This window comes from Epinephelus moara, chromosome 13 (genome assembly GCF_006386435.1).
Source record: "Epinephelus moara isolate mb chromosome 13, YSFRI_EMoa_1.0, whole genome shotgun sequence".
In the NCBI taxonomy this organism is placed as follows: domain Eukaryota; kingdom Metazoa; phylum Chordata; class Actinopteri; order Perciformes; family Serranidae; genus Epinephelus; species Epinephelus moara.
In genome coordinates this window covers 29,087,150-29,114,945 of record NC_065518.1, presented here as the reverse complement: position 1 = coordinate 29,114,945, position 27,796 = coordinate 29,087,150, and the positions used below count along the sequence as shown (strand labels likewise).

Genomic DNA, 27,796 nt, shown 5'->3' with positions numbered 1-27,796 from the left:
TTTCTTCTTATTGTCTTACCAAGGCTATGAGAATGGATCATTACAATTTAGCATAGTATAACTGATATCCTTAAATTTTAGACTGTAGGCTTGGAGGTATTTATTGACATTACCTGTGAAACTTGAAGTGTCTGTCACAGTATTGATTTCTGTCTTCTCTCTTGCTATATAAGAAAAAGGGAACTAACTGTCCATATTCACTTTGATTGTGGTATTTCTTGGGCTGTAGAGTGTTTGCAGTCGCCTTTCTCATATTAATATTTGTCACCTCATCCTCTCCCGCTGGCCCTCGACAGCTGGAAAAATGTAATCTGAAAGGACCCACTTCTCTTCCCCATCTGTCTCTGCCGCCATTTTGGGGCTAATTGGCAAACCCAACCCTCATTTAAATGTAAATGGCCTCTGACGTCTTTGGTGGTGAATTTTCTCCCCATCGATCACATCGCTGATACGGTGTCATAGCACCAGTCGTAATAAGACAGCACGGAGAGTGTGTTTTATCTCATTCGTAGCAGGGATAAACCTGCCTTGGTAATGAAACTGAATTATAGTTGCAGACACTGATGTCAAATATTTTCATTCATGACCTTGGCTTGTCGTGCTGCTGTAGTAAATATATACACCATGTTGTTGATACAGTAATCATCCCTGTGAAATAGCTTCCAGACTTTTTGATGGCATGACTTGCAACAACAGAACTTGAATCAAATTGATGCAATTTGCCTGGCTAGTTAAAATCTGAATTGAGAAAATGTATTCATGTATTCTGGGTGTATCAACTACCGACCAATACTTTTGTCTGAGTTTTATGCTGTATTTTAGCCCTTTTTAGCACATTGTTTTGGTTGTCTGGCCCACAAACTCTGCTCTAAATAACTACATTGTCAACCACAAAAGCCAACTACCTGCCCAGAACCACACAGTAGACAGACAAAAGGTGTTTTTGAGCCGAACAGTTCTGGAAACCCCCTAAGAGGAACTGCCCACTGGGGAGCTCCCCCAACAACAACATACCTTCAAGGGCTTTTTAATCCTCCACGCCAGCAATAGCTGTGGCCCAAGGCATTATGTTTTCAGGTTGTGGGTCTGTCCATCTGTATGTACATCTGTCAATGTGTGCGTCTGTCTGTATGTCCCTTTCTCGAGAACAGGATACCTAAAGAAGGCCTTGAGGGAATTGTTTTAAATTTGGCTCAAACATCACCTTGGACTCAAAGAAGAACTGGTTAGAATTTGGTGCTTGATGATCAAAAGTCAAGGTCCCTGTGACCTCACAAAACAGGTTATTTGGCCATAACTCAAGAATTTGTAAGCTAATTATTACAAAATTTCAGACAAATGTCTAATAGGGTAAAATGATGGAGTGATGACATTTTATATCCTAAAAGGTCAAAGGTCAACTTCACTGTGACATCATAATGTTCTACAAAAACACTTCTCTGGCCATTAGTTAGCATCTTATCTCAGAAACAGAAGGGGCGACATTTGGTCAGTTTCTGTTTGCATCCGCATCAACAATAAGAACTAGAGCTGAAGTGACACACTGTAAGCTGGCCAACAGTTGGTAAAGCAACATCATTTCTGCTTTAATGAGTCAAAATTGTGTTGTATTTCCATGGTTGCACGTATACTCAGCAAAGCCCGGACCTTACCATTGGTCTGTGTTTTCTTCCATTTTTTTCATTGAACTGTGTTTTTTGTGTTTTGTTTGAACAGCTAACATGATTTTATACAAAAGAAGTTTCAGGTGCTGCATTGACTCATGTGTTTGTTGCCTGACATCAGACAAAGTTGTCAACTTTTTACACTTGGAGTGGTCAGAGGCAAATGGCAGGTCAGGCAACTGTGTTCAACCAGTAAACATACACGTGTACGTGTTGACCAGTTACTGTTCATATACATAACTAATGGTTCCTCTTATGCTGGGAGAGGACTTTATAGAACTGAAAAAGTTCCTCCAGTCCAAAAACAAACATCACTCAATGTTGCCAGATGTGCCTATCTGTACTTGTTAGCAACACGTTTACCATAACAGATTTATACGGGTTGGATACAGGCACTGAGGGCTTCTGCCTACACTCTAGCATACTCTGTTTAAGTTGAAACTCAACATTAATTCAACATTAATGTTGAATGTACTAGGGATGAAACAGCCACCGGTTTCACAATAAACTGCAGTGAAATTCTTGACAGTTTGTATTACTATTTCAAATTTTAATTATCATTATCAAACCCTGTTTGATTACAGTGCTTTGACAAACTCACAGTAAATACTGTCTAACCAAAGTTAGCAACAGTCTGCTAGAGGCAGGTGAAGCATGCAAATGGGTTTGTTTTACTATTACGTGGTTTACAGAGTGGGGATGCAGCAGGTAAACCCAGTGATGATAATCATCATAACTTTGGTTATCATTATCATGATATTAAAATTTTCACATTGTTTGTTCCCCAGAATGTACATTTATTCCTGTGTGTCATCAGCATAATGATTACATTGTCTTGTCTTGGTTGTTATATTCAGCACTTTTGCTTAATGCTTAAAAGCCTACTGCTTCTGTCATAGTTACAGCAATGTAAATATGCAATAGTGCATATAAAATGTGGCAGCAGCCTACAGTTTAGCCGACCATGCCACCTAGCTCTTTCCAGCTTCTGATTTCTGAGCCAATCAATCATGAATCCTATTTCATTGGTTGCAGATGGGTGCTGTCTTCTGCACCTGTTTCACATCCATTTACTTGTGTTAGATGGCGGTGGGATCAGGAGTAATGTAGTGTTGAATTAGAGTGTACTGCATGGCAGAAATCGCTCCCATTTGGAAGGAGAATACATAATAGCTCATTTGAAATAATATTAAACAGCTAAAAAGTAAAACCAATTAATTTCTCATTTTATAAATGTAATAATTTGTGAAGCTCGCTGACACTGAATTAAGTTTTGTGGCTTGTGGGGTGCAGCAGGTTCGCTCTCTATTGGCCGCCTGCCACTGGTTAATGCTGTTTCAACATTATCATGTCGTACACTGTGGGCTAATCAAGCACCCCTAGCTGGCAATATATCATAATACCTTTATACGAGTATACATAATGACTCGGCGTCTTAGTCCTCGCGGCTTCTGTGTACTTTCCTTTCTCTCTCTTTTCTCCAGAGTTGTTGATGGCATGACTCCAATTTGCTGTATCACCTAGTAAATTAAAATTCAGTTTTTCATTTAATTTGTTCATAACAAATTGTACACAACCCAAAGCATCTCAGTTATCAATGAAAAGGCAGTTTTAGATAAGGGCAGCATTGAGACAGGCAGAGACACAGTCATCCAGACAGATAAACACTGCTCATTTATATGAATTAATTTGTATGTAATGTGAAAAGTTGCATATTGAACTGCTAGAACTCAGATGGAAACACTTATACATGTTGTCTGAACCAGGGTGGTTTGAAGTTGTTTCAGCGATTCATGAAACTCGGCAGTCCATTTTGTTTTTCTTTCTTTGAGGTAAGATCAAGTGAGAGCACTCTGGGTCTAAAATTACTGTTTGACTTTTTGAAAAGGCAGCCACCCTCCTTCCCCGTCAAAACTCACTCTTTGATGTTTCATTAAGGCTACACACTGTATGTCTGAGCTCACTTGGCTCTCATGGATCTGAGCATCTCTTATTAGTGCTGTTGTACTTTGTGCAGCATAAACATCTCACAGCACAGTTCATTTTGCATGAATGAATTTCGCTAAATCTTAAGACGGGGCTCCAGATTGCAGGCCTGCCTTAAGACTACAATCCATTTGAATGCATTAATAGTTGCACCCGTGCGATTTGCAAGTATGCCCACATTTTATACATCAATTTTGAATATAAAGGGGTTCTTATTAGTGCAAATACTTTTTTTAAATAAGAGAGAAGACCAAACATTGCTCCTTCCAACAAGAATCTCTGACACTGTGTCCACAAACGCAGCTAAGACGCTGCAGTGACTATAAAGTCTTGTATTACACACACATTGTGGTCAAATAGCGCAGTACATTGTACACATGAAGCACCCTTAGAGTATAAAGAATAACATCTGATGTGTGAAGTGATCACGATGCAGCACTGTAAAAGCTTTTTGGAAATTGGTGCTGTGAATGATTTAACAGAAAAGGATTGAGGGAAAAAACAGGAGTTAATCTGATCAGAGCTTTATTCTGGCCCCAAAATCAGGCCTAACCCTACATGAACCCACATAGATTCTGTCCAAGCCTGACCCAAACCCAAACATCGAGACCCTTACAGTGCAACCCGTGCAACCCGTGCCATTCATTTATGAGAACTGCTAGTTTCATGCGCCCTTGTGAAGTGCTGTTTGTGTCCAGTATGTAAGCAAATCATTACCTAAAACATTTCATTGTTTATAATGGGTTCATGCTACCACAACCTTTAAATTATTCATGACATTATACAGACAATAAGGTCTACATTCAAAAAAACAAAAACAAAAACAAAAAAAAAAACACTGGAAAATTGGCACAAATCTATCTCAATTCAAACCTGAGGAACCTCTGAGAAATTACAGCCCAGCCCATATCCAGCGACTCGGGTTGGGGTCAGTTGGCTTCCGGCAGAAAATCAAAGCTCTAAATCTAATTGACAGCATTGAGACTTTGTGTGAACAATTTTTAGGAGCTGTATTTAAATGGGTACTCCAGCAATTTAGTGTTTCACTTCAAAATCAGTGCAGCTGAAACAGAGATATCCTGAGCATTGGATTGTACACTTCCCATAATGCAATTAAAGAGCATCTATTCATTCACCCAACCTGCCTTGTGTCCGCCCGCATCTTTCAAACTCCAGGCCTCTGATTTGTAACACAATAAATGTTACTCTTATCCTAAACTGAGATAACCTCAATGGGGTTACATTTTCAGACTCCAAACCTCCCTCGGGAGCCTCAGAAAACATTAAACTGTTTTCATAGGCTGATTAGAGCTCCCCATGACGAGTAAACTGACCTTTTGTTCAGAACCCTTGCTGAGTGCCCTTTTAACAAGTCTGAACTTACAGAATTTCTCAGTCGCTTATGCACATTTTTTAAACATTCTGAACCTTCTCTCAGCTCCAAATGATAATCGTCACAACTGTTTCATGGGACCTCACAACTCTGTACATATCTGCGAAAGGTAGTATCTCACCACAAACATTTCATTCATGCTGAAAAAAAAAAAAAGTAGTTATTGTGTGAGTAAATTGGCTAATGCTGCAAAATATAAAGTCGATTTGTCATCACGTGAGCCATACTGGTCCAAATGTATAGATGTTTTTTCACCTTGGCAGTCAACCCTGGACATGTATCTTATATACAAATCTCTGCTCAGTTGTGCTTTGTGTTGACACTGACTGCTTACTGTACTACAGGAATGTCAGTTTTGTCAAGCTAATTGCTGTTGTATATGTATAACCCTAGATTATGTTCACCGAGTTTCATGCAGATCGGTCAAACTTCCTAGGAAGNCTTATATACAAATCTCTGCTCAGTTGTGCTTTGTGTTGACACTGACTGCTTACTGTACTACAGGAATGTCAGTTTTGTCGAGCTAATTGCTGTTGTATATAGCGCACTGAGTTCCGTAGTAAATAAAACTAGTCCATACCCACTGAGTACAGCATACCATACCATGACTTAGTCATACCAAAAATTAGAAAAAAACAACAACATTCGGCCACAGGGGGAGCCACAGCGATCTGTTGCATTTTAGCCATTTCTAAGCATTTTTCTGTTNACACACACACACACACACACACAGAGTTGTCGTCATTGTATAGTAAAGATAAGAGTGCAACAGTACGTAAGAGTGTACTGGGAAGTCAGTACAATACAATAGTACACAGTAAGAAGAATATGCAGTAAGTAAGTAGATTTATTTATCAAGTCTATGTTAGTAGATTTGTGTAGAAATGTGTCACATGGAATGTAAACAGAAAATTCACCTTTCATCTTTCATGTAAAGTCGCACAGTGAACAGAAAATTTGCCACAAGATGACATCCATGTCAAAACCAAAACAAAGAAAAAAAGGTCACCTGGGAGGTTATTTTCCAATTAAGCAGACATCATAAACATTCTATGTTATAGATATTTATGGAATATCTAAGATTTTGATAATAAAAAAGATCATTTTGCATGTGATCTCAAAGGATGAAAGAATGGTTAGAAGTTGTGAACAGTGTCACTGAGAATTAACTCATCACCTTTGATCAGCAAATCATGTGCAAGTGGTTATTGGATCTATAGCACATGGTCTGAAGTGCATGGTGCAAGTGCATTTGGTGTTTGTTTAGCTTTACTTTTGTTGGTTAAATGGTGCACAATCTCAGTGCAAAGTAAGGCGCAAGGAGCAAAGGGGTTGTATTTAGTCCCTTAATTAATCATAGGTGTGTTTTGTGCATAACATTAATTCAACCAATCAGAGTATCATCTCCAATTCCCTTTAAAACCCAGGCGCATCCACCCTGTGCACTGCTATTTATATTGCAGATTCAACAAAGTGGAGCAGCAAGCAGTTATCTGCTGAGAGTAATGCAATAAGAGCGGTAATGTCACTGCAGCAAATATCAGGGGACATTTAAGCAGCAAAACTTAAAACTGTAGTTATAAACTTGACAGAGGAAACAGAAGAAACTTTTAGCTTCAGAAATGATCAGTGTGTAAATGTGCACAATGTCTCTCTTCATGGGGAGTCAGACAGCAGCTCTTATCTGATCTCTGCCATGCTCACATTTTAGAGAATGTCATTAATAATTTCCTCATTAATGATTTCTTATTTCACTCACCTGCAACCCATTCGTGCATCCCTGTGTGTATAACAAGCAGAGTGTTCACGTGTTGTGAACCTGCCTTTGTAGCTCATTTTAATATCTGAATAATGTGCCCTTTAAATAGCAGGAAAATACTGCTTCACTCTGACGTTTGACCAGGTCTTAGTTAGTTATGGCACAATCGCTTTCTGCTGCCTCAAAATAGCAATACCAAGACCAATTATAAGATCTACACACCCAATGGCGCATGGATGGGTTCAATTTCATTTTGCTACTCACTCTGACGTTGGTGCTGGCTGTGGTGACATCTTTGTCAGTCTAGAGCAATGACACATGTTCTGTGCTGTGCGCCGCTTTGTGCCGGCCGTAAGATAGATAGTAAAGTTACATTTTAATGCAGATTCTGTCTTTCTCTCTTTCTCTGTCAGGTGACTTATGGCTCTTTTGACTACACCTCACTCCTGTACCTGTCTGACTACGGCTCTGACTTCACTGGAGGAAGATTTATCTTCATGGACCAAAATGGCAACCGCACAGTGGAGCCACGGGCAGGTAACCCAGCAGCTATTAAAAATCAAATTTACATGATATAGTACTTTTACCAGCTTCAGCTTCAAAGACATTGATGTTCGGCTTTCTGTAAGGCAGGATACTGTAAATCAAGACTATCAGTAGTAACTCCTGGCTTTGTCTATAAAAGCCCATTAATCCACACTTAAAGTAAGTGATGTGAGATAGATAAAGGATTTAATTAATACAGTCATTCTAAAAATGAAATTATAATTGATGTACTAAGCTGCATTATAAATGTGGAGGTGGTTTTAGTGGGCGTAATCCTTTGTAAGTGGGTAATCAGCAGCACAGACTGCTGCACAGTGAAGATGCAGGGGATTAGGCTTTACCTTGCATATAGTACCCAGAGGGGTACACATAAGAGCATATTGATCTCATGTGTGTATGTATAGAATATATGGAAAATATGGGCAAGGCTGCGAGTAAAAGGATATTTTGAAGTTGCCTGTGTGAAAACCACATGGCAGAATAACCTGTACAGGGTTTCAGGGACAGTTCATGGAATACCATGGGACTTCAGAGGCACATGTGAGGCATTTAAAAACAGGGGAATTGGATCAATTCTCTGGGGAGGTTGTGGAAAATCAGTGAAGTTTCCGAGCTGCTCACGTTAAAGGAATGTGCCAGAATGAGTTTGCCAACTTGTTTCAGACATCCATTGAACTCGCTGGTGAGTTTTCAGCTGTTTTCTTCTACTTTTGTTCTGCTGTCTTGACTGTGTACTCCTTTTCAGCTTTGGCAACTTTTCAATTTCATTTTCCCCAGGGCAGAGTTTGTCTTTTAGCTAGATGAAACACAAAACACACACACCTTAACAATGTTTCTGAGCTCAAAAACAACATTGAAAGGTCATGGAAACAATCTGAGTTATTGACAGAAAGTCTTAGAAATATGGAATTTTACAGAAAGGTCAACAGGGGACATTTTTGTGTAATTCAAATGTTATTTATATAGTGAAGCCCAAAACAGGCCCTCAGGAGCCTCGCTCAGCCTTGTATTTCAGTGAAAAAATCCCCTGCGGCCCGAAAAGCATTATGCCATTGACCACCATTGTAAAAGAGACGTCTGTGAAACTGTTGACAGGATGACTCGAACTACAAACAAGGTCAAATATGAAGCTTGGTATTGTGAATTTTTGATCCATGGAGATTTATATTTGTAAAACTGCAGCCAAACAGCCAATTTAAAATCATGTGACGTCATCACAATGTAAAGTCTATGATCCAAACGGGAACTTATAGGCGGGACCAGCGGGAGAAATACCACTGCACATATGCAGTGGGCTGCATACCCTGGAATTAAACCAAGAAGCCAAAAACCAGAAGTGGGACCAAGTCACATGTGTGCAAATCTTAGCTAGAGATCTAGAGTTTGGCCACCAAATAAGCGAACAGGTTACCTAAAAAGCCACAAATGTGTACCTTTCTGAGGGGGTTTTGCAGTGATGGAAGTGGGATGTTGTCGCGGTTGTCTCACTAATTTTTGAGCTGCAGACCTTACATACCACTGTGCTGTTGTCACTACTGTCTATGGCAATATAATCCTTGAATCCAAAGTCTCATTATTTTTGCCGCCTCTTAGTAGATTGCGAAATTTGCACGTATTGCACTAGAAATCGCCCAATCATGTTTCACAAACAAAACATATCTGCTCATTATTGAGAAAAATGCAAATATTTAATTTAAAAAAAAAGTCAGGTCTTTCCAAATCATCTGTCTAAAGTCTGTCAAGTCTCAAATCATATATACCAAGTCTTTTATCAGTGTTGTTCAAGAAAGTCCTCAAATGAAGTCTGACTTGAGTCACCCACTCCTGCTACAAACATCTATGGCGTCTGCACCAGGCGAACAATTCTCATTAGACTGAACGGGCACCATCTTGGGGTCCAGTATCCAGATCCAATAATACATCCATGGCCCAAAACCATCAGCTTGTCTCAAGGGGCTTTAAAGTGTGCACAACTTACATCAACCTCTCTAAATGCCAAATTCAAATGATGAATAAGAAATAAATAGCAGTAGCAATAGTGCTAGTAATGTATAATATGATATATATACATATAATCTGCACCCGTGTAGATAAATTGAATTAACGGTGTGGAAAAAAGCATAATAATTGGATATCCCCTGTATAAGATATTGAGAGAATAATCATAATATCAGGGTGGACTTTACCAGAAATGGCCCAAACGGTCATAGTAGAGTTATATATTATATCTATTATGATGTTGAGATATGAAAAAAAGCTGAATTATATTACTATTTTAACTCATTGAACCTTAGAATAACTTACAAAGGGCCTCTAAAGCCTTATACTTCAGAGGAAAACACTGCCACTACATTTAGCTGACAGATAAATGTTACTGGTTTTGTTGCAGATTCAGATTTTAACTCACAAAATGTAACAATTGAAATACGACACATTATTATTCATTAAACTATCCAGCATTATGTAAGAATTAAAAGCCTCTTCTTGAACTAACTTTCAGTAAGTTTAGGTGCATTGTACTGATAAAAGGTCTACATCTCCTGACTGCAGCACTTTCACTTTAACTTTTGCTGTGTGCTATCAATAGTTTTACTGGAGAAACAAGTTTTAAGTCGGCCGACTTCTTCAACAGCTGGCAACAGCCTGCCAATATTTCTGGTAAGATAAAGGGTGAAAATAAAGCAAGATAGTTTGTCTTGTCAAATCACCAAATTCGGCCCTTATATTAGTAATGAAAGCACAGCGTGAGCAGCTGAATGAAAGGCACGGAGCGATGCGTCCTTGTATTTATGAAGAACTCCATCTAAAGTCTGACTGAAACTTAGACTAAAGCAAAGCACTCTGTAGAGGTCTAAATAAGTCACTTTCCACTGCTGAACATTTGACTGTTAATTCAGACACTTTGGTGCTGTGATGAAAAGCTCTGATCTATTTCTGCCTGTCACTGTGCTGTCAGTCTGCTCTCATCAATCGATCAGCTGTGTGATCAACAATCACAACAGCAATTACACATATTTGTTCTTCTCTGCATGAAAAATGGACATGCGGCGTGCAAAGTGTAAAAAGTGTCAGTTACATGAGTCTCACAGTCATTGTGTGAGAGTTGGCAGCCCTGACATTACAAGATTGTTCAACTCTGTTGCTGTCGCAGTGTTATGGCGTGAGATTTGCCTTGGTGTCGTGAGAGCGTGAGACTCATGCCCAATGTGTGAGAGTTAGCAACCCCGCACTAACAAGTCAGTAGGTTTGCACAGTTTATTGAAGAAAGGTATTTCTACTGGTGGCTCTTTTATCATGACTGGTTTCCATACTATGACTCTTTTATGTAGCAGTTTGTACTCCAGCCAAAGAGGTTTGTGCAAAAGTGGAAGTGAATCTGTTCAATATGGAAAACATCTCCTGAGGCTGTTACCTCTCCCTGACAGCCTTACTTTCACTCATCATATCTGACAGTGAGCCATCCTCTGCCGTCTCTGTTCACCTTGTCCCTTTTTTCCTCTGCCGCTCTACTCTCCTTCCCTTTATCTCACCCATTGTCCATCATCTCCTGCCCTCTAATCCAACTCTTCTGCCAGGTTTAATCAACAGCAATTCAAAAAAGCAATCCTTCACTTTCCTGGCCTGTAATTTTTCACTTTTCCTCACGCCTCCTTTTTTCCCCCTGCGTGTCATCTCGACTCTCATCTCCATCAAACTCCCAATGTGCCAGTCAGACACAAGCCTCTTACCCAGTCAGTGAGCAACAGCGAAGCATCCTGGGCCAATGATAGTGTCCTATGATGGAGCGGTGAGGGACGTTGACTGAAGGACATATGGTAATAAAGAGTAACTGTGGCTTGTCTGCCGCGCCATCTCATGTGACAGCCATCTTGCATCAGTGAATTGAGAATAACCTCCAGACAACAGAGAGAATGGTGACACTGTGATCTTAAACCCAATGGAAGTTGCTGGGTGAAGAAGAAAAAGAGGAGGAAGGGCTGGGACAAGTGAGAAGTAAGTTCCTCCTTGGTGGGTTTCTAATTCTCAGTGGAGTTGGAGCACACTCAAGAATCTAAATATGGCAAACCTGTCACCACCACTGGTGAAACCCAATGACTGTGATTACACCTGTCACTGTGGTTTTTATTTAGAGAGGTGCATCAAATAGGAGACACAGCAAAACCCCATGCATAATGCATCAATAGCCCAGATCATTTATTTGTCTCTGTCAGAACACACCTCACCTCTTTGAGGAACTCTCTGTGCTGCATGCTGGGCAGTTGACTGACAGGTTTTGACTAGGTGAGAGTCTGATCCTCATATCTGGACGGATGATTAGTTCGCTGAGATAATCATGGCTGTTTGAGGCGACAGAGACGAATAAGGTGTAATTATAACACCAGGACGACAATCAGGACTTGGCTGTCAGAGAGAGCAAATGTCAAGAATGTAATGATAGTGAGCACCGGGGGGGGCTGAAGTAGAAGTGTTGTTCAAGTTGTGGAAGAAGTACGGAGGAGGAAAAAGAGTGGAGGATTAGAGGAGAGGTAGAGAGATGACTGATGGATTTACTGAATGTGAAAGCGTCCCCTATAGGGCATGAAGAGGGACAGTATGGAGGATGTCCACAGACAGAAAATATCTGGGGGATAGATAAAGAGTAGATATTTGATAGAGAGATAGGGTGTTTGGCCTGGAAAGGCAGATACAAACAGAGCACTGGAAGGACAGACAGTAAAAAAAGGCATGTCTGCCATTCAGAGGAGCCAATAGGGGTTAACCTGCCAGCTTAGACAACCACAGGGGAATTAGATAATCTCAGCTGGGCTGCTGCCTTAAAACCATCAGTTTGACCTTGGTGGCTGCACTTCTGCAAACATAGAGACGCTTAATATAAAAATAAATGACTGGAGTAGTTCTTGGTACATAACAGGGATAATTCCTGTTTCACAAGGTGCTGTATGTGCATGTGTTATTAAAATTAGGGTTACAATTATTTTTTTTTTTTTCTTGTAAGTAAATCTCATTCTCATTCTAATATTGTACTTGGGGGAATCAAAGGAGAATGAAAGGTTAGAGTTGAATGTGAAAAATCAAAAGTCCTTAATATGGACCTTCAAAGATCAAATGCTACAAAAGCTTGATCCTAATGCTTACTGTAATGCAACCAGTGGCATCTTTTTGTTCGACCCTCCCTGCCTGGTAAATGCCCATGTGTTTTAAGAAAACTGGATACACGTTCTAAGATGGGGTTTAATCCCATGTAAGTTGCTTGGCAGTTGCATTTACTGTAAAATCAACACAGAGCATGCTGATAAGGGACCTTCTCTGGTCAAGCTAATTGACCTAAGCCACGACCCCCTCCACTCACTTGGACAAACTATCAACATTCAGTGACCGGCGCTATGGCAGGTGTCACAGTACATGGCATTTCGCAGGAGGCAATTGATGATTTTTGGGGACATAACGATCAGATGTCATTGAGAAGTAACCAGAAGGGCCTAAACTACGCATTAGAGGGATATATTCATCATTTTATTGTTGAGAAGGTTGATGGAAAGCTTAAATTACAAGCCAAAATTTACAGGTCACAGTGTACGCTTGTGAACCGCATCTGGTTGCCGTCACCATCAAAGACAACAAGTTAAAGTGCCACTGAAGTTAAGGTTTTTGGCTCAGAATATGAGAAAAGGATAACGGCCTTTTTACCATCTTTACCAAGAGTGTCTCTCCGTTAGTTTGGTGCTACAGTATTTACACTGAATCATTCAGCATAACGTTTGCCAACCTTTGTTATCTCTGCCATTACAGATAAGTTAATGAAGCTAAGCTCCAGAAGTTAACGTTAGCTTAACTAGAGCCCTTTGGACAACAGCTAACAATGATGTACGATCACCAAAGTACAAAACTAGAACAAAATAGGCTAATGAACTCCCAGCAAACAAGGTGACATGATGAACAACGCAGCTAGGAGCTAACGTTAGGCTAACTTTAGCTAACGTTAGCTAGAGATGTTAAAGATAGCTTTATATTTCTTTCCAGCAAAGTGACAATATGTTGCCTCAAACACGATGTTGACTTACCTTAAAGGGATAGTGCACCCAAAAATGAAAATTCAGCCATTATCTACTCACCCTCATGCTGAGGAACGCTCTGGTGAAGTTTTAGAGTCCTCACATTCCTTGCAGAGATCTGCGGGGGGAGCGGCTAGCACACCTAATGGCTGACGGCGCCCCAGACTAACGTCCAAGAACACAAAATTGAAACCACAAATTATCTCCAACATGCCCATCCGTAGTGTTCCAAATGTCCTGAAGCCCCGACATAAAAAGTTGTTTCGAAAAATGTCATATGAACTCTGTTTTTAGCCTCACTGTAGCCTGTAGCTCTGACTGCTTCTCTGTGCATTTTTAAACTTCAAATCTCCGAAAAAGCTCATAAAACCAAACAAAACTGACTTTCTGTAATGCATTTCAATGAACGTCCAGGCAGAGAATGTCCGAGTGTATGGGAATGGCTATACACACTGTGATTGGCTCATCACGTTTGAGGGCGGAACTTAGCCATAGGTCAATTGAGAGCATAAATCTAAGAGACTCCCTCTGGCTGAGTTGGTTTAGTTCTTGTTGGCTTTCCACACACATGAATGTGTAATTTAGGTGAGGTTCATTTCTTGTTTTAGTGTCCTGTAAATGAAGACATTAGGGATGTATTTTTTAGTAAATAACCTTTATTTATGTTTATTTCTTTTGGTTGGATTTGCATGAAAATTTTGAAAAAACAGAAAAAAACAATTTTATTTGCAGTGTCATTGGGTACTGTGCTACCCACATTCCTAGGGTGTAACAGGGACGTCTCTGATTGGTGGAGGTTTACTGCACCTGCAAACAGCTAGTGAGACAATAAATACACTTTAACTAAATTATGAAATATTGTTACTGGCTAACCAAGCTGCTGATGTACCTAGCTAGCTGCGTAATCTTTGAGGCTACAATTAACTCACGTATTATTAGCATAACATTAGCTACGTGAATTAAACAGGATCACAAATTCACAATTCTTAACATTCTTAACACTATTACCTTATATATCTAATCAACCGTTTCTTTGCTGACGCGCCAAGAATTTGTAGAGCCTGCACTGATGGATGCCTGCGCTGTGATTGCAGTGAGGAACAAAGCACTGTACCATGTTGAAGACGCACTACACTCCAGTATACTATACTATACACCATATGAAATACTACACCCACAACACAAACTACTATATATTACAGCACTATTGCTTGCAATATGATAATAACAAAGGTTGAATTCATTGGCAAATGATATCATTCGCAATGGTTTATGGGATAAGTAGTTCCTTCACTCGTATAATAATCATGTACAGAGTTGTGTACCTTTGCCTTTTTTGCCTTAGCAACAGCTGTGGCTGGAGGCGAGGGAATTTCCTCAAATTTGGCACAAATGTCCATGAGGACCCAAAGACGAACTGATTAGATTTTTGTGGTCAAGGTCACTGTGACCTCACAAAAGATGTGTTTACCATAATTCAAGAATTCATGCGGTAATTATGACAAAATTTCACACGAATGTCTAATCGGATAAAATAATGAAGTGATGACATTTTGTATCCAAAGGATCAAAGGTCAACTTCACTGTAACGTCACAATGTTTTGCAAAAACACTTTTCTGGCCATCACTCAACACCATAACTCGGCAACAGATGAGGAGAAATTTGGTCAGATACTGAATCAATGACAGTAATTTTTGGTGTCTACCTTGAAACTGTTCTGATTATATAGATCTTCTGTGCTGTCAGGTTGAAGATGTGTGCAAAGCATCAATCTTTTAGTTTTTTATTTGTAGCTTCTTTTCCAGCAACATCCATATTTGTAGAATTGTCTGTTGTCTTGGCTATATATGAGTCAGGACAGGCATGGAATTAAATTGCACCTTGACTGGTTGGCGGAGGCATACAACCATGAAGCGGTAATTCTAGTTTCCATTTTCCACTTGTTTTTATTTTTATTTATTTTTTCTCCAAATCAAATGCTTCATGGTCAAGATTTATCTCATAGTTGGTTGGCTTAGGTCCAGGCTGAAAACTCTTTATTTTAGGATTTGCTGAAATGTCAGAGTGATTGAATGAGAAATTTACTTCTGGAACCGGAGCCATTTAAAAATGTGGGCGATTACTTTAGGCTCATGCCTGGTGTGTGGGAAACCACACATGCTTTCCTTTTCTCTCCAGGGTTTTGAATAGCAGCCTTGGACTGAGTCACAAAGTAATCCAGGTAACTGCATTAGAACACATTTCCCACCTGAGATCCATCCAGAATGTTTAAGCTCCTTTTAAATACGTCACCCCACCCCACATCATCTACCTTTAACTTCCATCCCAGCCTCCCTAGAGCTACCATACAGCCTGTGTGATTTATCCTCCACTAATCCATTATGAGGCTATGGGAGCAATCAATACATTGATTGGACAGTGTGTTGATTTGTCATGCGCCTTGTGACTGTGCTGGTGGTGTTTATGGGCGTTTCACTCTAGCAACAAACCTTGGTATTTGCATGGGATGAGTCACACACTGTTTAGCATCTTGCACACTCATCCCCTTTGGGTCTCTGAAGTTAAAGGCCTCATTAAGTGCAAATCAGTGGCGTGTTATTAAAAGCAAAACTAGCTTAGAGGCATGATTTATATGGCAGGAGTTCGTATTGAACAGAAGACGATGTTAAGTAGTTGCTAACTGATAGCAACTATCTTTGCAGTAAATTAAGAAGCCAAATATGATTTGTACTGTAAGAGAGGAATAAATAATTGAAATATGTTGCTTAAACAGATGCTGTAGTGTTTCTGCAGTGCTTTTTTCTGACACCACGTCATCCAATCAGTCTGTAAAATAGAGGCATTTTTTTCATTAACTTCATGATGATAAAATTTAATTCTTTTTTTTTTTTTTTAATGAAATATGGTTGCCACCCAGCTCTCCTTAACTCTAAATAAACAGAAAATGTAAAATACATAAGCTCTGATGCAAATGGCAATAAAAACTAAATCTAAAAAAATTCCTTGTTATGTATGAGCCATGCTTAAAAATAGCTAAACAAACATCTTGTTAAATCCTGGCACCTACATTACCCGCAATGCACTCACAATTTGTGCTAGTAGTGGCTAATGTACCCTTTAGCTTCTAGCCTCACGCAGAGATGTGGCGCATCTGGTAAGCTCACTTTTAACTCATCTGTCAGCAGCACATTTTTCTGTCTATCCCATTCTCATGAACATGATATCTCTAGAACACCTCAAGGGAATTTCCTCAAATTTGGCAAAAACTTCCACTTGGACTCAAGAATAACCTGATTAGAATTTGTTGGTCAAGGGTCAAAGATGACTGTCACCTTGTCTCATTCTCGCGAAGGCAATATCTCAAGAACACCTTGAGGGAACTTCCTCAAATATGGCAAAAACGTCCACTTGACTGTAGCATGAACTGATTAGAATTTGGAGGTCATAGGTCAAGGTGACTGTGACCTAACAACATATATTTTTCCAGTATTTAAAGACTTCAGCCATGGCTATATCTTATAAACCCATGTTATATGTTATCCATTGATGAAGCAGTGCCACACAGCAGAAATTCTGCTGGCCAGTGTTGTCTTTATTAGGAAATACCACAACTTAACCCTACATCCAAACTTTAAGAGATGGCGATAGTACCATTGAGAGCCTTTCAGACTGCACATGATATTGTCAACAAATTTTAGCTTATTTCAGATATATTGATATTTGCATATATGTTGAGGGATCATCAGTCAGTTTAAACATGTGAGAGCTATTTTCAGACACCTCCAACCCACCTGGTCAAACACTACGTCAATGCAGGGCAGAGGCCTGACTCATTTAACTCCTAACGATGAGATGCTAAAAGATATGAATTTCCCCAGAGGTATTTTGGTATTAATTTAAAATAGATCACTGGACCTCACTGGTGATGGAAGTCTAAATGCTAAATGATCTGAATATACTTTTATCAGCTAATTGAGATCCAGTCTTTTGAAATACTTACTTAAACTCCGGCACCCAAACAGGAAGACTCCACAAGATGAACAATAGTATTTCCAAATTATGCCCCAGGTGTATAATGGAGATTGGGACCCTTAGACACATGGTTTGGAAAAAATGTAAGAACAGCACTGGGAGTCACTGGTTCATAGGCTTTGCTCATCCAGTCTTGTCCTGCACGGGAACTGCTCCCCACTGCCTTTTCAGAGGAGGCAGAGTTTATTAAAACTGATTGATTCTTGGACTTTTTCTAAATCTGTAACCTCTGTTGTCTAAAAACTTTATCAGTGTTCACTCCTCTCTGCCCTGTTGCTATGACAGATTAGGGATGTGCGTAATTAGTCGATTAGTTCACTATAAGATTAAACTTTGCTACCCTCACCCATCGGCACCAGAAAAACTTAATAAACTTAATACTAAGATACCCAGATAAAAACAGGAGGAGTTTGGCTCAGCATGCAAGACTAACTAGTGGCTTTGATCGGCTCTCTTTCTTTCTCTCTCTCTCCCTTTCACAAACACAGACAAACGTTCTTAGACTCAATATATATAGATAGTGCGCATCTCCCCCATTGGTACAAGTCTGCAGCTTTCCGTGGATATTTAATGTTCAATGTGTCCAAGCCACACATTCACATGGGCTGTATGTCTTCTCCCTAGGCTGAATGAGAGTGGTACTTTTGGGTGCATGAGAGATTCTGAGAAGCCTTGATATGTTTTTGTCATTTTGTATACACACTCATGCATGAGAGAGTTAGCATGAGTGTGTGTGTTTTTGAGTGGAGGTTAAATACACTCTAAATCAGTGTTATTTGTTTATATGTATTTAATGAGTTATTATAATGTTTTGTAGGACAATAGATTTTGTTATAGAAAAATGTGATTAGTGATTTCATAATGCTCTATAACAAAGTACCCAATGTTTTCAGACAATGTTTAACCTTAATAGTTAAACTGTGCTAAATTTGGACCAGAACACATCGGCGGCAAATGCTGTGTGTCAAAAAATATGATGTACAACCCACACTGGCGGCAGCTAGACATGTGCCCCATGGCACTTCTGCCCCTGTAATTAAATGCACTCGCCCTCTGCCTGTACATACCAGCTCCCGTAGCAGCTCTTTTTCTGTGCTCCTATGGCAGCTCGACTCCTCTCCTCACCAATAGTGTGTCGCTGTTGCTTGCTCATGTGTGACAAAAAAATGGAAAAAGAGAGACTCATTGAGGTTGAGAAATATCCCGAGCTAAAGGACCCACAATCCTGTCGTTATAAAGACAATGGCCAAAAAGATATTGCCTGGGGAGTAATAGCTCTTGAGATCGGCTCTTCAGGTGAGAAATCCAGCTTAATTACAGGCTGTTGACACATGATTTTAAGCTAATGCATAGGTGGAGAAAGTACAGATCTTTCAGTAAAAGTAGTAATAGATTTGCGTGGTCATCTGTTGACGAGCTGCAGTGCGACATGTCCAGTGTGTGCTAGGGGCAACACTTGATGCACCGCACAGCAGCAGCGCCGATGTGTTTTCAACTTAAGTTTTGAAACAAGTTTTAACTTTTGTTTGAATGTCAGTAAAATTTGTCGTTATATGGACATTCCCCTTACAGACATGTCTGAGCTAACTGCAACCCCTTGACATGAGCCAAAGACGTTTAGCCTTGACTCCAGCTCTGTATGAGCTGAAACGTTTAGCCACGAGAAGGCCCAGGGCTTGTAGGAAATTGTGTTCGTTTATGGCTGCTAAAAAACAAAATGATCAGATTAACAGTGATATTAGATCATTTTCAAAAAAACTAAACAAATGAAGTGAGCAACATGATGTATTGGGAAGGGCTCTGTTCTAATGCTGTGTTCCAGACAACCTAGAACTCAAAACCTCTTCAAACCTACTAGTAAAAGCAGAATGGAATGTCACTGATAGTTGGTATTCCTGCTAGTAAACTCGGGGCAAATCCATCTACCCTGACTTCATAAAGAAGCAGTTTTCTGATGTCACACAGCAATGCACAGAAGTGCACATTGTAAATGGTGAACCATCAAAACAATAATGCATTCTATCATACAGAAACATTTTGCATGTAAATTGCTGTCAAAATATGTCCACAGTGTTGTAGCTGGTTATGGTTATTCCTTTTTTCCTTCTTTTTCATTCATATATGCAAGAAGCAGTACTGCTGAGAGATCAATTGTGTTTACACTTGCTAAAGAAAAATCAGATTGCTACTGTCAGTCATGTCTTTTTGTTTGGCATCATGGACCTGGAATGCTTGGATGTTGGAAGTTGGAAATTTAAACCGGTAAATTCTGACCTCTGACTTTGACTGCAAGTATTATGCTGGATTTTTAGTCATGCGTGTTAGGAATGTCTGTGGGATTTTGAATGAGGTTATCTTGCCTCTGGGACAGAACCCAGAAGCTCTAGTTTTACTCGGGCTCTTGCTAGGTGGGGAAATGTATTTGTGTAATCTCACCAAGGCAGCAACATGAACACAAATGTCACAACTCAGAATTTGAAATAAATTAGAGATGCACGATATTGGATTTTTTTGTGGATATGTAACAACTTGTTTGACCGATAAATTATACCAATATCGATATTTCTGCTTTTTTCCTACCTCATTTTAGTGATCATCAAGTCTCTTCTGTAGTGGAATTAACATCATATTATGCATGCATACTCTTATCATGATGGCTCACCAGCAGATGGAGACATGAAATATAAGGCTTTTGTGCAAAATATGGAAGAGCATGTTGGTAGATTCTGGTTAATTTTAAAGCCAATATTGGCTGATACCGATGATGTGCTGATATTACTGTGCATACCCAAAATAAATAGATAAATTATAAGAACGTACATTAGATCTTGGGATATCCTTAACTTGGGAACATGACTGTGTTCAAAATAAGAGTTTATCCACTCTCACGGACAATGATTAAGTCATGATCTTTATGAGGTGCTGTAAAAGCGATTTGATGTATTACTTCTGAAAATTGTTGACTGAACCATGACAGTTGCACAGCTTTATTTTGCCCACTGTGAAAATGTGTTAGGTTGTGAAGACATAAGTTTCTGCAGGGACAGAATGCATGAAGTCAGTAAGTAAGTTACTACGTCAGTATCTGTTTTCATGAAAATGGTGCCTTTTAATAAGTGTTCCCAAATGTGACCGGGGGGGTTGTGTGTGTGGGTAATCTGGTTTCCATTGGTAATAATCTTAAATGTAAAGGCTGATCTGATTGTAAGTATAAACTATATCCTTACCATTCTAACCTTCATTGAGACTTTCACACAAAAAGTATCTTTAGGTTCTTGAATAATGTCCTGTAAATGCCCTGAAAAATGATTTCTGGAAGAGTGTGAACCCTGTTGAATTCCCCTGTGAATATCCCTCCATTGTGCTGCAACTAATCTCCTCTGCTGACTGTACTGAATCTGCTTGGTTCTTCACAGTAAACAGTGGGAACGTTTATGTTGACAAGTGCAAGGGATTATTTTCAAAGATTATTTCATTGTGCAGTTATCTAAAGCTGTGTGGCTAATTTGAGCACTTGAAAATGCCCTCTCTTTCAATGACATAAAACAAGCAGACCACCACTTATTGTCTTGCTGCTCACACTCTCTTTATGTGCATTAATTCTCTTTCTTCTTATGTCCCATTCTTTGGGTTTTCAGTGTACGTTCCATTGTTTAACTGCAAGCGCTGATTTCCCCTGACATCCTCAGCTAATGCCCTGCCAGGGGGATTTACCCTCCCACACACACACACACACACACATACACAGATGTGCACAACAAGTCATCAGTATTTCTTGGAGGGAAAACAGAGCAAACAAATTGGGGCACAATGATTCCAGCTTTTTATTCATATTCACATAATGAGATAACCTCTTCAAAAGGCAAAGAAACTGGAAGTTTTGTACCAAAACAAACAAGTTTGAAACTTTTTAAATATAAATGTCTTAATTATGCAACACGATCGCAGACTAGCTACGTAAACATTAATGCAAATGTCTTTCCAAGACAGAGCAGGTTGTGTTTAGAAAGAACCAGACTGGCTGGTAAATTGCAATAGCTCATTAGCTGGCCCAGCGAAGCAAAGCCTCTGATAAAGGAAGAGAATTTACCCCGAGGCACCCTCCCCAAACTCACACTGTGTGTCGGTCCCAGAAAAAAAAAAAAGTATCAAAAATCTTTTAAATCTGACAGTGAAAAGAATGCATTTCAGCGTTCGCTAAAATATAATTCTGGAATAAGTTGAGCGTGTCCTTGTGGCCCCTTCATCTCCTTAGGGTTCCAGCTTCTCTCTTGGTCTTTTTGTGTCCTCTCCCCTCATAAAATTTCAACAAGCAGCTCTACAGGCAATACTGCATAGTATACTTTAAATGAACAGTTCAACAGTTTGGGGAATAAGCTTATTCTTTGTCTTTCCAAGACTGAGATGAGAATATTATTATCACTCTAATGTCCACGCAACAAGTTCAAGTCAGGATATGGTTTACCTAGCTTAGCATATAGAATGGAAAAATAAAAGCTCAATTAACTACTACAAACTAAAATTAACTAAATAATTCATACATACAGTAAGTCTTGTTTGTTTTACCACCTCCATAAAGAGAAATGTAAATGTGACAATTTGAACTTTTAGGTAGAGTTACATGTTGAGGCTATTTCTTGACCAACAACAATTTAGCTTGAGTCAGGATATGTTTAGCTTAGCTTAATACAAAGACTGGAGGAAAGGGAAAACCGGGCCCCCAGGAAGTGCGCCAGGCTTTGAAGCCAATTTACGCAATGACGAAACAGTGGTACTGCAATTTCCAGGGTCTGTCATGTGATGCCATTATTGGGCCCAAAAAGACTTTATATTGTAGACTTACTTTGGGAAAGAGATGTCTATAAATCAGTGGATACGATTTTTTGAACGTCACAACCCCCACAAAATGACTCGCTCCATCATTGAGATTTAATACAGTCTTGCCGATAACATTTGGAAAGTCTAAAAGAGCTGCAAGATTAAATTATTTTATCCCCATTCAGATAAACAGAGCGCTAAACCGGGAGTCAGCCACTCAGGCATGCTCAGTTGTTGTTCTACTTACACCTCTAAATCTTAGTAGGTAACATGATGTATTTGCTTTATAAACAGAAATGTAAAAGTATTTTGTGATTTTAGGGGTGGTTACTTGTTGGAGCTGTTTTGGAACATTTTTTTAGTTAACAACAAACAGCTGCAGTGACACGTGCAGTCTTATCACAGAACTTGCCAGAAAGACTGAACTGCACTGAAGTTCTGCCTAAAATAAACATTTCTGTTCGTGTATTGGTTAAACAAACAAGATACAAAATGTTAATTGGTCAGCTTCAGAGTTGTTTGTTGGTAGGTTTTTTTTTTTCCATGCCTCCACGCCTGTTCTCGAGTTGTCCTTCCGTCTGTGCATCTGCGCGATATCTCAAGAATGCCTTGAGGCAGGGGCGATTCTAGGATCAGAGGTTTAGGGGTGCTAAGCACCCAGAGAGCTGCCCGGCCAGGCAAGATAAATTTCACTGTTTTGTACATTTTAACGCAATTTCATTCCCACATTTGTGAAAGAAAAACACTTTTTGGGAAAGTCTGTGACTAAACCATCAAAACTGATAAAGGTTATTTAAAAGGTGCTGAGCCACAGCAAAAGAGGAATGGACTGGAATCATAAAAGGAACATATCATAACCCTAATTTCTGGGGGAAGACAACTCATTTTGATACAGCAGCTCCTCAACATACACATAAACAGTATGTATGTTTCTGGAGTAAACCAGCCCCCTATAGTGAGTACCAAAAATACCAAAAATACTAATAAGAATACTAATAAATAAAGTCCTCTCTCTGCTCCTCTCTCTCTCTTTGTACTGTCAACCAAAAGGCAAATAACCAAACAATGCATTTTATATCTAATAAGAGCTATAAACTGATACATTGATCCAACTTATAACATCATTCTAGATAGATAGACCATTTGATCTTACACTCTTACCTGAACCTGGCTTTTTTTTTTTGAAAAAACAATCTTATATCCATGATGAGGCTGTCTGTCTGTCTGTACACACACGCGCACACACACACACACACACACACACACACACACACACACACACACACACACACACACACAATAGGAGTTATAATGTTAATGGGCATCCAGTCAGTTAGCTAGTCATAGCTAGCACCTTGGCTTTAATATTAACACATGCACATGACACAACAGCTAGCGTCTCTCCAATTCAAACAGAGGACAGTGGTACTGACCACCTGTAGCTAGAAAAAATGTCAGCTAACTCCTACCTGACAACATAAACAGTGACCTACGATTAAATGCGGCAAAAATGAGGACTGGTAATGATAATAATGTGTTGGTATTGAGTGGTAGAAGTTAAGAAATGTGCCACATATCCTGGTTTAAGCCAGGTACTTATACCACTACTGCATATCACCCACTCTGGAAGGCAGTGCATTGCTCTGTGCAGATACAGCGCTCAGAGCCTGGCTGGGTCGTGGAAAGGTGGGAGGGATGGGGTGGATCAAACCATTTTTGAGGCATTTTTGTTGTTAAAATATTATGTTTCAACCAAGTACTGTATGGTTTTGACACTTTTCTAGCTTCTTAAAAAAGGACATACAGTAAAAAAAAATTAAATAAATATAAATCTCTCAAATTTTAGGGGTGCTGGGATTCAATTTAGGGGTGCTTCAGCACCCCCAAAAATGGACTAGAAACGCCTATGCCTTGAGGGAATTTCCTCAAATTTGGCACAGATGTCCACTTGGATTTTAGGATTAACCAATTAGGATTTGGTGGTCAAAGGTCAAGGTCACTGTGACCTCACAAAACCACAAAACATGTGTTTGGACATAACTCAAGAATTAATACGCTAATTATGACAGAGTTTCACACAAATGTCTAAAAGGATAAATGATGAGGTAATGACATTTTATATACAAAAGGTCAAAAGCCAACTTCACTGTGACATCATAATGTTCAACAAAAAAACTTCTCTGTCCATTGTCATTGCCAGCGGAGGCTATGACCATATTTCACACCAGACATACTTAGGTCAGATACTTACTGGGTGACACTATGGTTGTCCACCTTGAAACTGTGTTGATTGTTGAGAACTTTGGTGCTTGCGAGTTGAAGATGTGTGTGAAGAATCAATATTCCGAATTTGTAGCCTCTTAGCATCATACTTTATATCTGAAGCATTCTCTAATGTCATGGCAACAGATGAGTCTTGACAGACATGGGTGCAAACTGTACTTGACTAGTTGGCGGAGGCATAGCGATGACTCTAGTTTCACTTTTGGGAGAGCCAGGCTAACTGTTTCCTCCTGCCTCCAGCCTTTATGCTAAGTCAGGCTAAACACGCCCTGACTCTGACTCTGTACTTGACACACAGACGTGATTGATATCAGTCTTTTTACCTCGCTTTGAGTAAAAAATATGCTTCCTTTACAAATTATTAAAGTGCATTTCCCAAAATGTTGACCTGTTTCTAAAAAAACATGATACATAGTATAAATGAGTGGGCTGTAGAGGTGTTCGTAGGTGTATTTCTAAACTTTGGGATATTTTCGAACAGGCGAGCTGTTTCCCCTGCTTCCAGTTTTAAAAACAAGCTGGGTAAACAATGTCCTCACTCACATAATATTGATGTATTATCCTAGTCAGCAAACAAGCATATTTCCCAAAATGTTGAACTAAGCCATTTATTCTCTCCTCTCTCCTAAAAAGTCCCTCTCATTCTCTCCTTGCCCAGGACGAGTCTCTTTCTTCTCTTCTGGCTCAGAGAACCTCCACCGCGTGGAGAAGGTGACATGGGGGACGCGCTTCGCCATCACCGTGTCCTTCACCTGCGACCCTGCGCACGCCATCTCAGACCCCACCATGCCCTGAGGCACACACGGGTGACAGCGCTGCTCACTGGCTGGAACAAGCCCTATAACAAAGAGGGGGATCACAGGGGAGAGATGAGGAAGGAAGAAGTGAGACTTAACTCGTAACATTGATGTCCTGTGGCTGCACGGTCAATATCTGCAATTTTCTTTTATTCTTCAGATATTGACTTGCTGCCCCTCACTGATTGTGTTCCAGAAAAAAGCACATACATTCACCCTCTCTTCTGCAGAGGTGTTTCTTCTCTCTTTTATCTTTTTATCCAATTTTCTACAACAGTGTCTTTTTTATTGTGCCATCATAATTGCCAGAATGAGGCATTTTTGGGTTCTCAGCACATTTCCACAGTCTGTTCCTCTTGATCATTTGGGGGACAGCTTGAGCAAAGACTGCCTCTCCACTGTAACAGTTTCAAAGAGGCTAAAGTGGGATTGTGTTTTCAGTGTTGCGGTGTTTTTCATCTTATGGAGAGCTGTCAATTCCTTGAAGAAGAGATATAAATCTAGTGAATCACCTACTGACTCAACCTTTTATCACAGAAACCCCACTCATACTCGCTCCCACCTGTGACCAAGGAGGTGTTTTCTTCTAAGAAGAACCCTTTTCTTCTCCAAAAGTGATTGCTCTTTCTAGTGTTACTATTTACTTCAATGTGGTCGGTGATGATGGTATAAAATAAAATACTGACAGAACCTGAAACATTTTTGTCTCTTTGCCTTATTTTTAGCACACAAAACTTTTGGTCTTTCATCTATTTCCCCTCCAGAAACATGATAAGAAACCAGCACACTTCAGTAACAAGATGAATTCTCAATTTTCATCACATTTTCCAATATTCCCTATGCATACCTCTATTGATTGCTACTGTACTAAAGCCCTACTTCCTTTGTGAGCCAGACAGTTGAGGAATTGCTTGATTGATCAAACACTATCATCTGCTCAACAACTTGCCGTGCTTGCCTTTCTTATTTTCCACACAACTGCTCAGAACAATCATCTCCATTCTCATTTGAGCCGCCACTGTGTACCTACAATATATGCCAAAAATCTATCTAGCTATTCATCCATCCATCCATCCATCCATCCATCTATCTTTATATCTTAATCTATCTTCATCTATCAAGTTAAGGAAACTTGATAGATGAAGATTAAAATAGTAGTAGTATAATTTTGATCATGGCTCATGTGTTCAATCACTGCACACTTACATTGTGCTGGGAGTGTACCTACTCTGAAATAGGAGCTAAAAACATCCCTCAAAATGGGTTCTCAGAACTGCAGTCATTCCTTGTTCATGTGGTGTGGGCACAAGAAAACTTTGTTCTCAGAACTATGAAAAGATTCCTCTCTTCCGAAAACGCCTATTATTGCATGCAACTCTATTGTTCAGGTCAATCTAAAATACCAGCAGCTTCTTTCATTTTAAGACCATACAACTGATTGTACATGTTAATTCAATTTACTGTACTTCACATATATGTAATACACATATGCAAACCCTGCTACTACATTTGAGAAATCTGAAAGTATTTTTTTCTACTGCTACAGCCAGCCATTGACTTCCATTCATTTCTGTACAATATGAATAAAAATCTATCAGCAACCACTGTTAGAGTTGTTAGAGTGGGGTCAGCCATCTTTTTTTTGTTATTGTTATAAAGTAATTTTTTAAATAATTTCTGGGCCACTGGCTTTGAAAATGTCATATTATCTCCTTACTATCATAAATGTATTAGCAAACAGTGGCTTATTTACACAACCAGTAGACAGAATAACATGCATTGTTAGTGTTGTGTTTCTGGCTACCTGACAAATCCAAGTCCAATATTCACTCTCCTTTTTCTGCTGGAGTGATCTTCACGTTGGCTCGTTAGCTGCTAAATGCCTCATTACATTCACCAGCTATTTGCTAGCTTTGATTATAAGCTGTTTGGTGTGTACAGTAGGTTTATTAATGCAACATTCATTAGGGGAGGGGAGAGTTAACAAAAACCAGAAAACTTAGCTGAAAGACACTAAAATGGTCCAACCAGCTGAGGAGAACAGCAGAGTCAGGTGATACTTCTCTGAAGGTTTCATTTATGCTCAGCGTTAGATGTGTGTACACAGACTGATGGAACCTACTGTCCTTACCCTGCCCCCTCCAACCCAATATTGGAATAAACTCCATTCTGCTGTCTCTAAATTTGTTTGGCATGGGAAGCGCCCCCGTCTCAAGCTTTCCCTGTTAGAGTGAGCTAAAGCTGATGGTGGCCTTTCGCTACCTAATTTCAAACTTTACTACTGGGCTTTCACACTACGTCCGCTTCTTAAATGGTTTGACCCAGCAGCCAATGTGTCATGGCGCGAACTTGAGGAAAGTTTGGTTCATCCAACTGAGCTGAGAGATCTTCTATATTCGAATGTAACCACTAATCAATGTAGGGTTCGTTTCGGGCCTATTATTTCCCAGCTAGTAACTGTCTG

At 39.6% G+C, this 27,796-nt stretch overlaps 1 protein-coding gene across 1 annotated transcript in view; it reads left to right on the top strand.

The window, feature by feature from the left end:
• The window catches only part of uts2r2 (urotensin-2 receptor 2), a 40,791-nt gene extending 14,752 nt beyond the window's left edge, over positions 1 to 26,039 (top strand). The window contains exons 8-9 of the mRNA XM_050061005.1: positions 7,216 to 7,339; positions 25,194 to 26,039. Coding sequence (XP_049916962.1) covers positions 7,216 to 7,339; positions 25,194 to 25,330 — 261 coding nt within the window. The 3' untranslated portion in view covers positions 25,331 to 26,039. The remainder of the gene's footprint in view (positions 1 to 7,215; positions 7,340 to 25,193) is intronic.
• Positions 26,040 to 27,796: the final 1,757 nt, after the last annotated feature.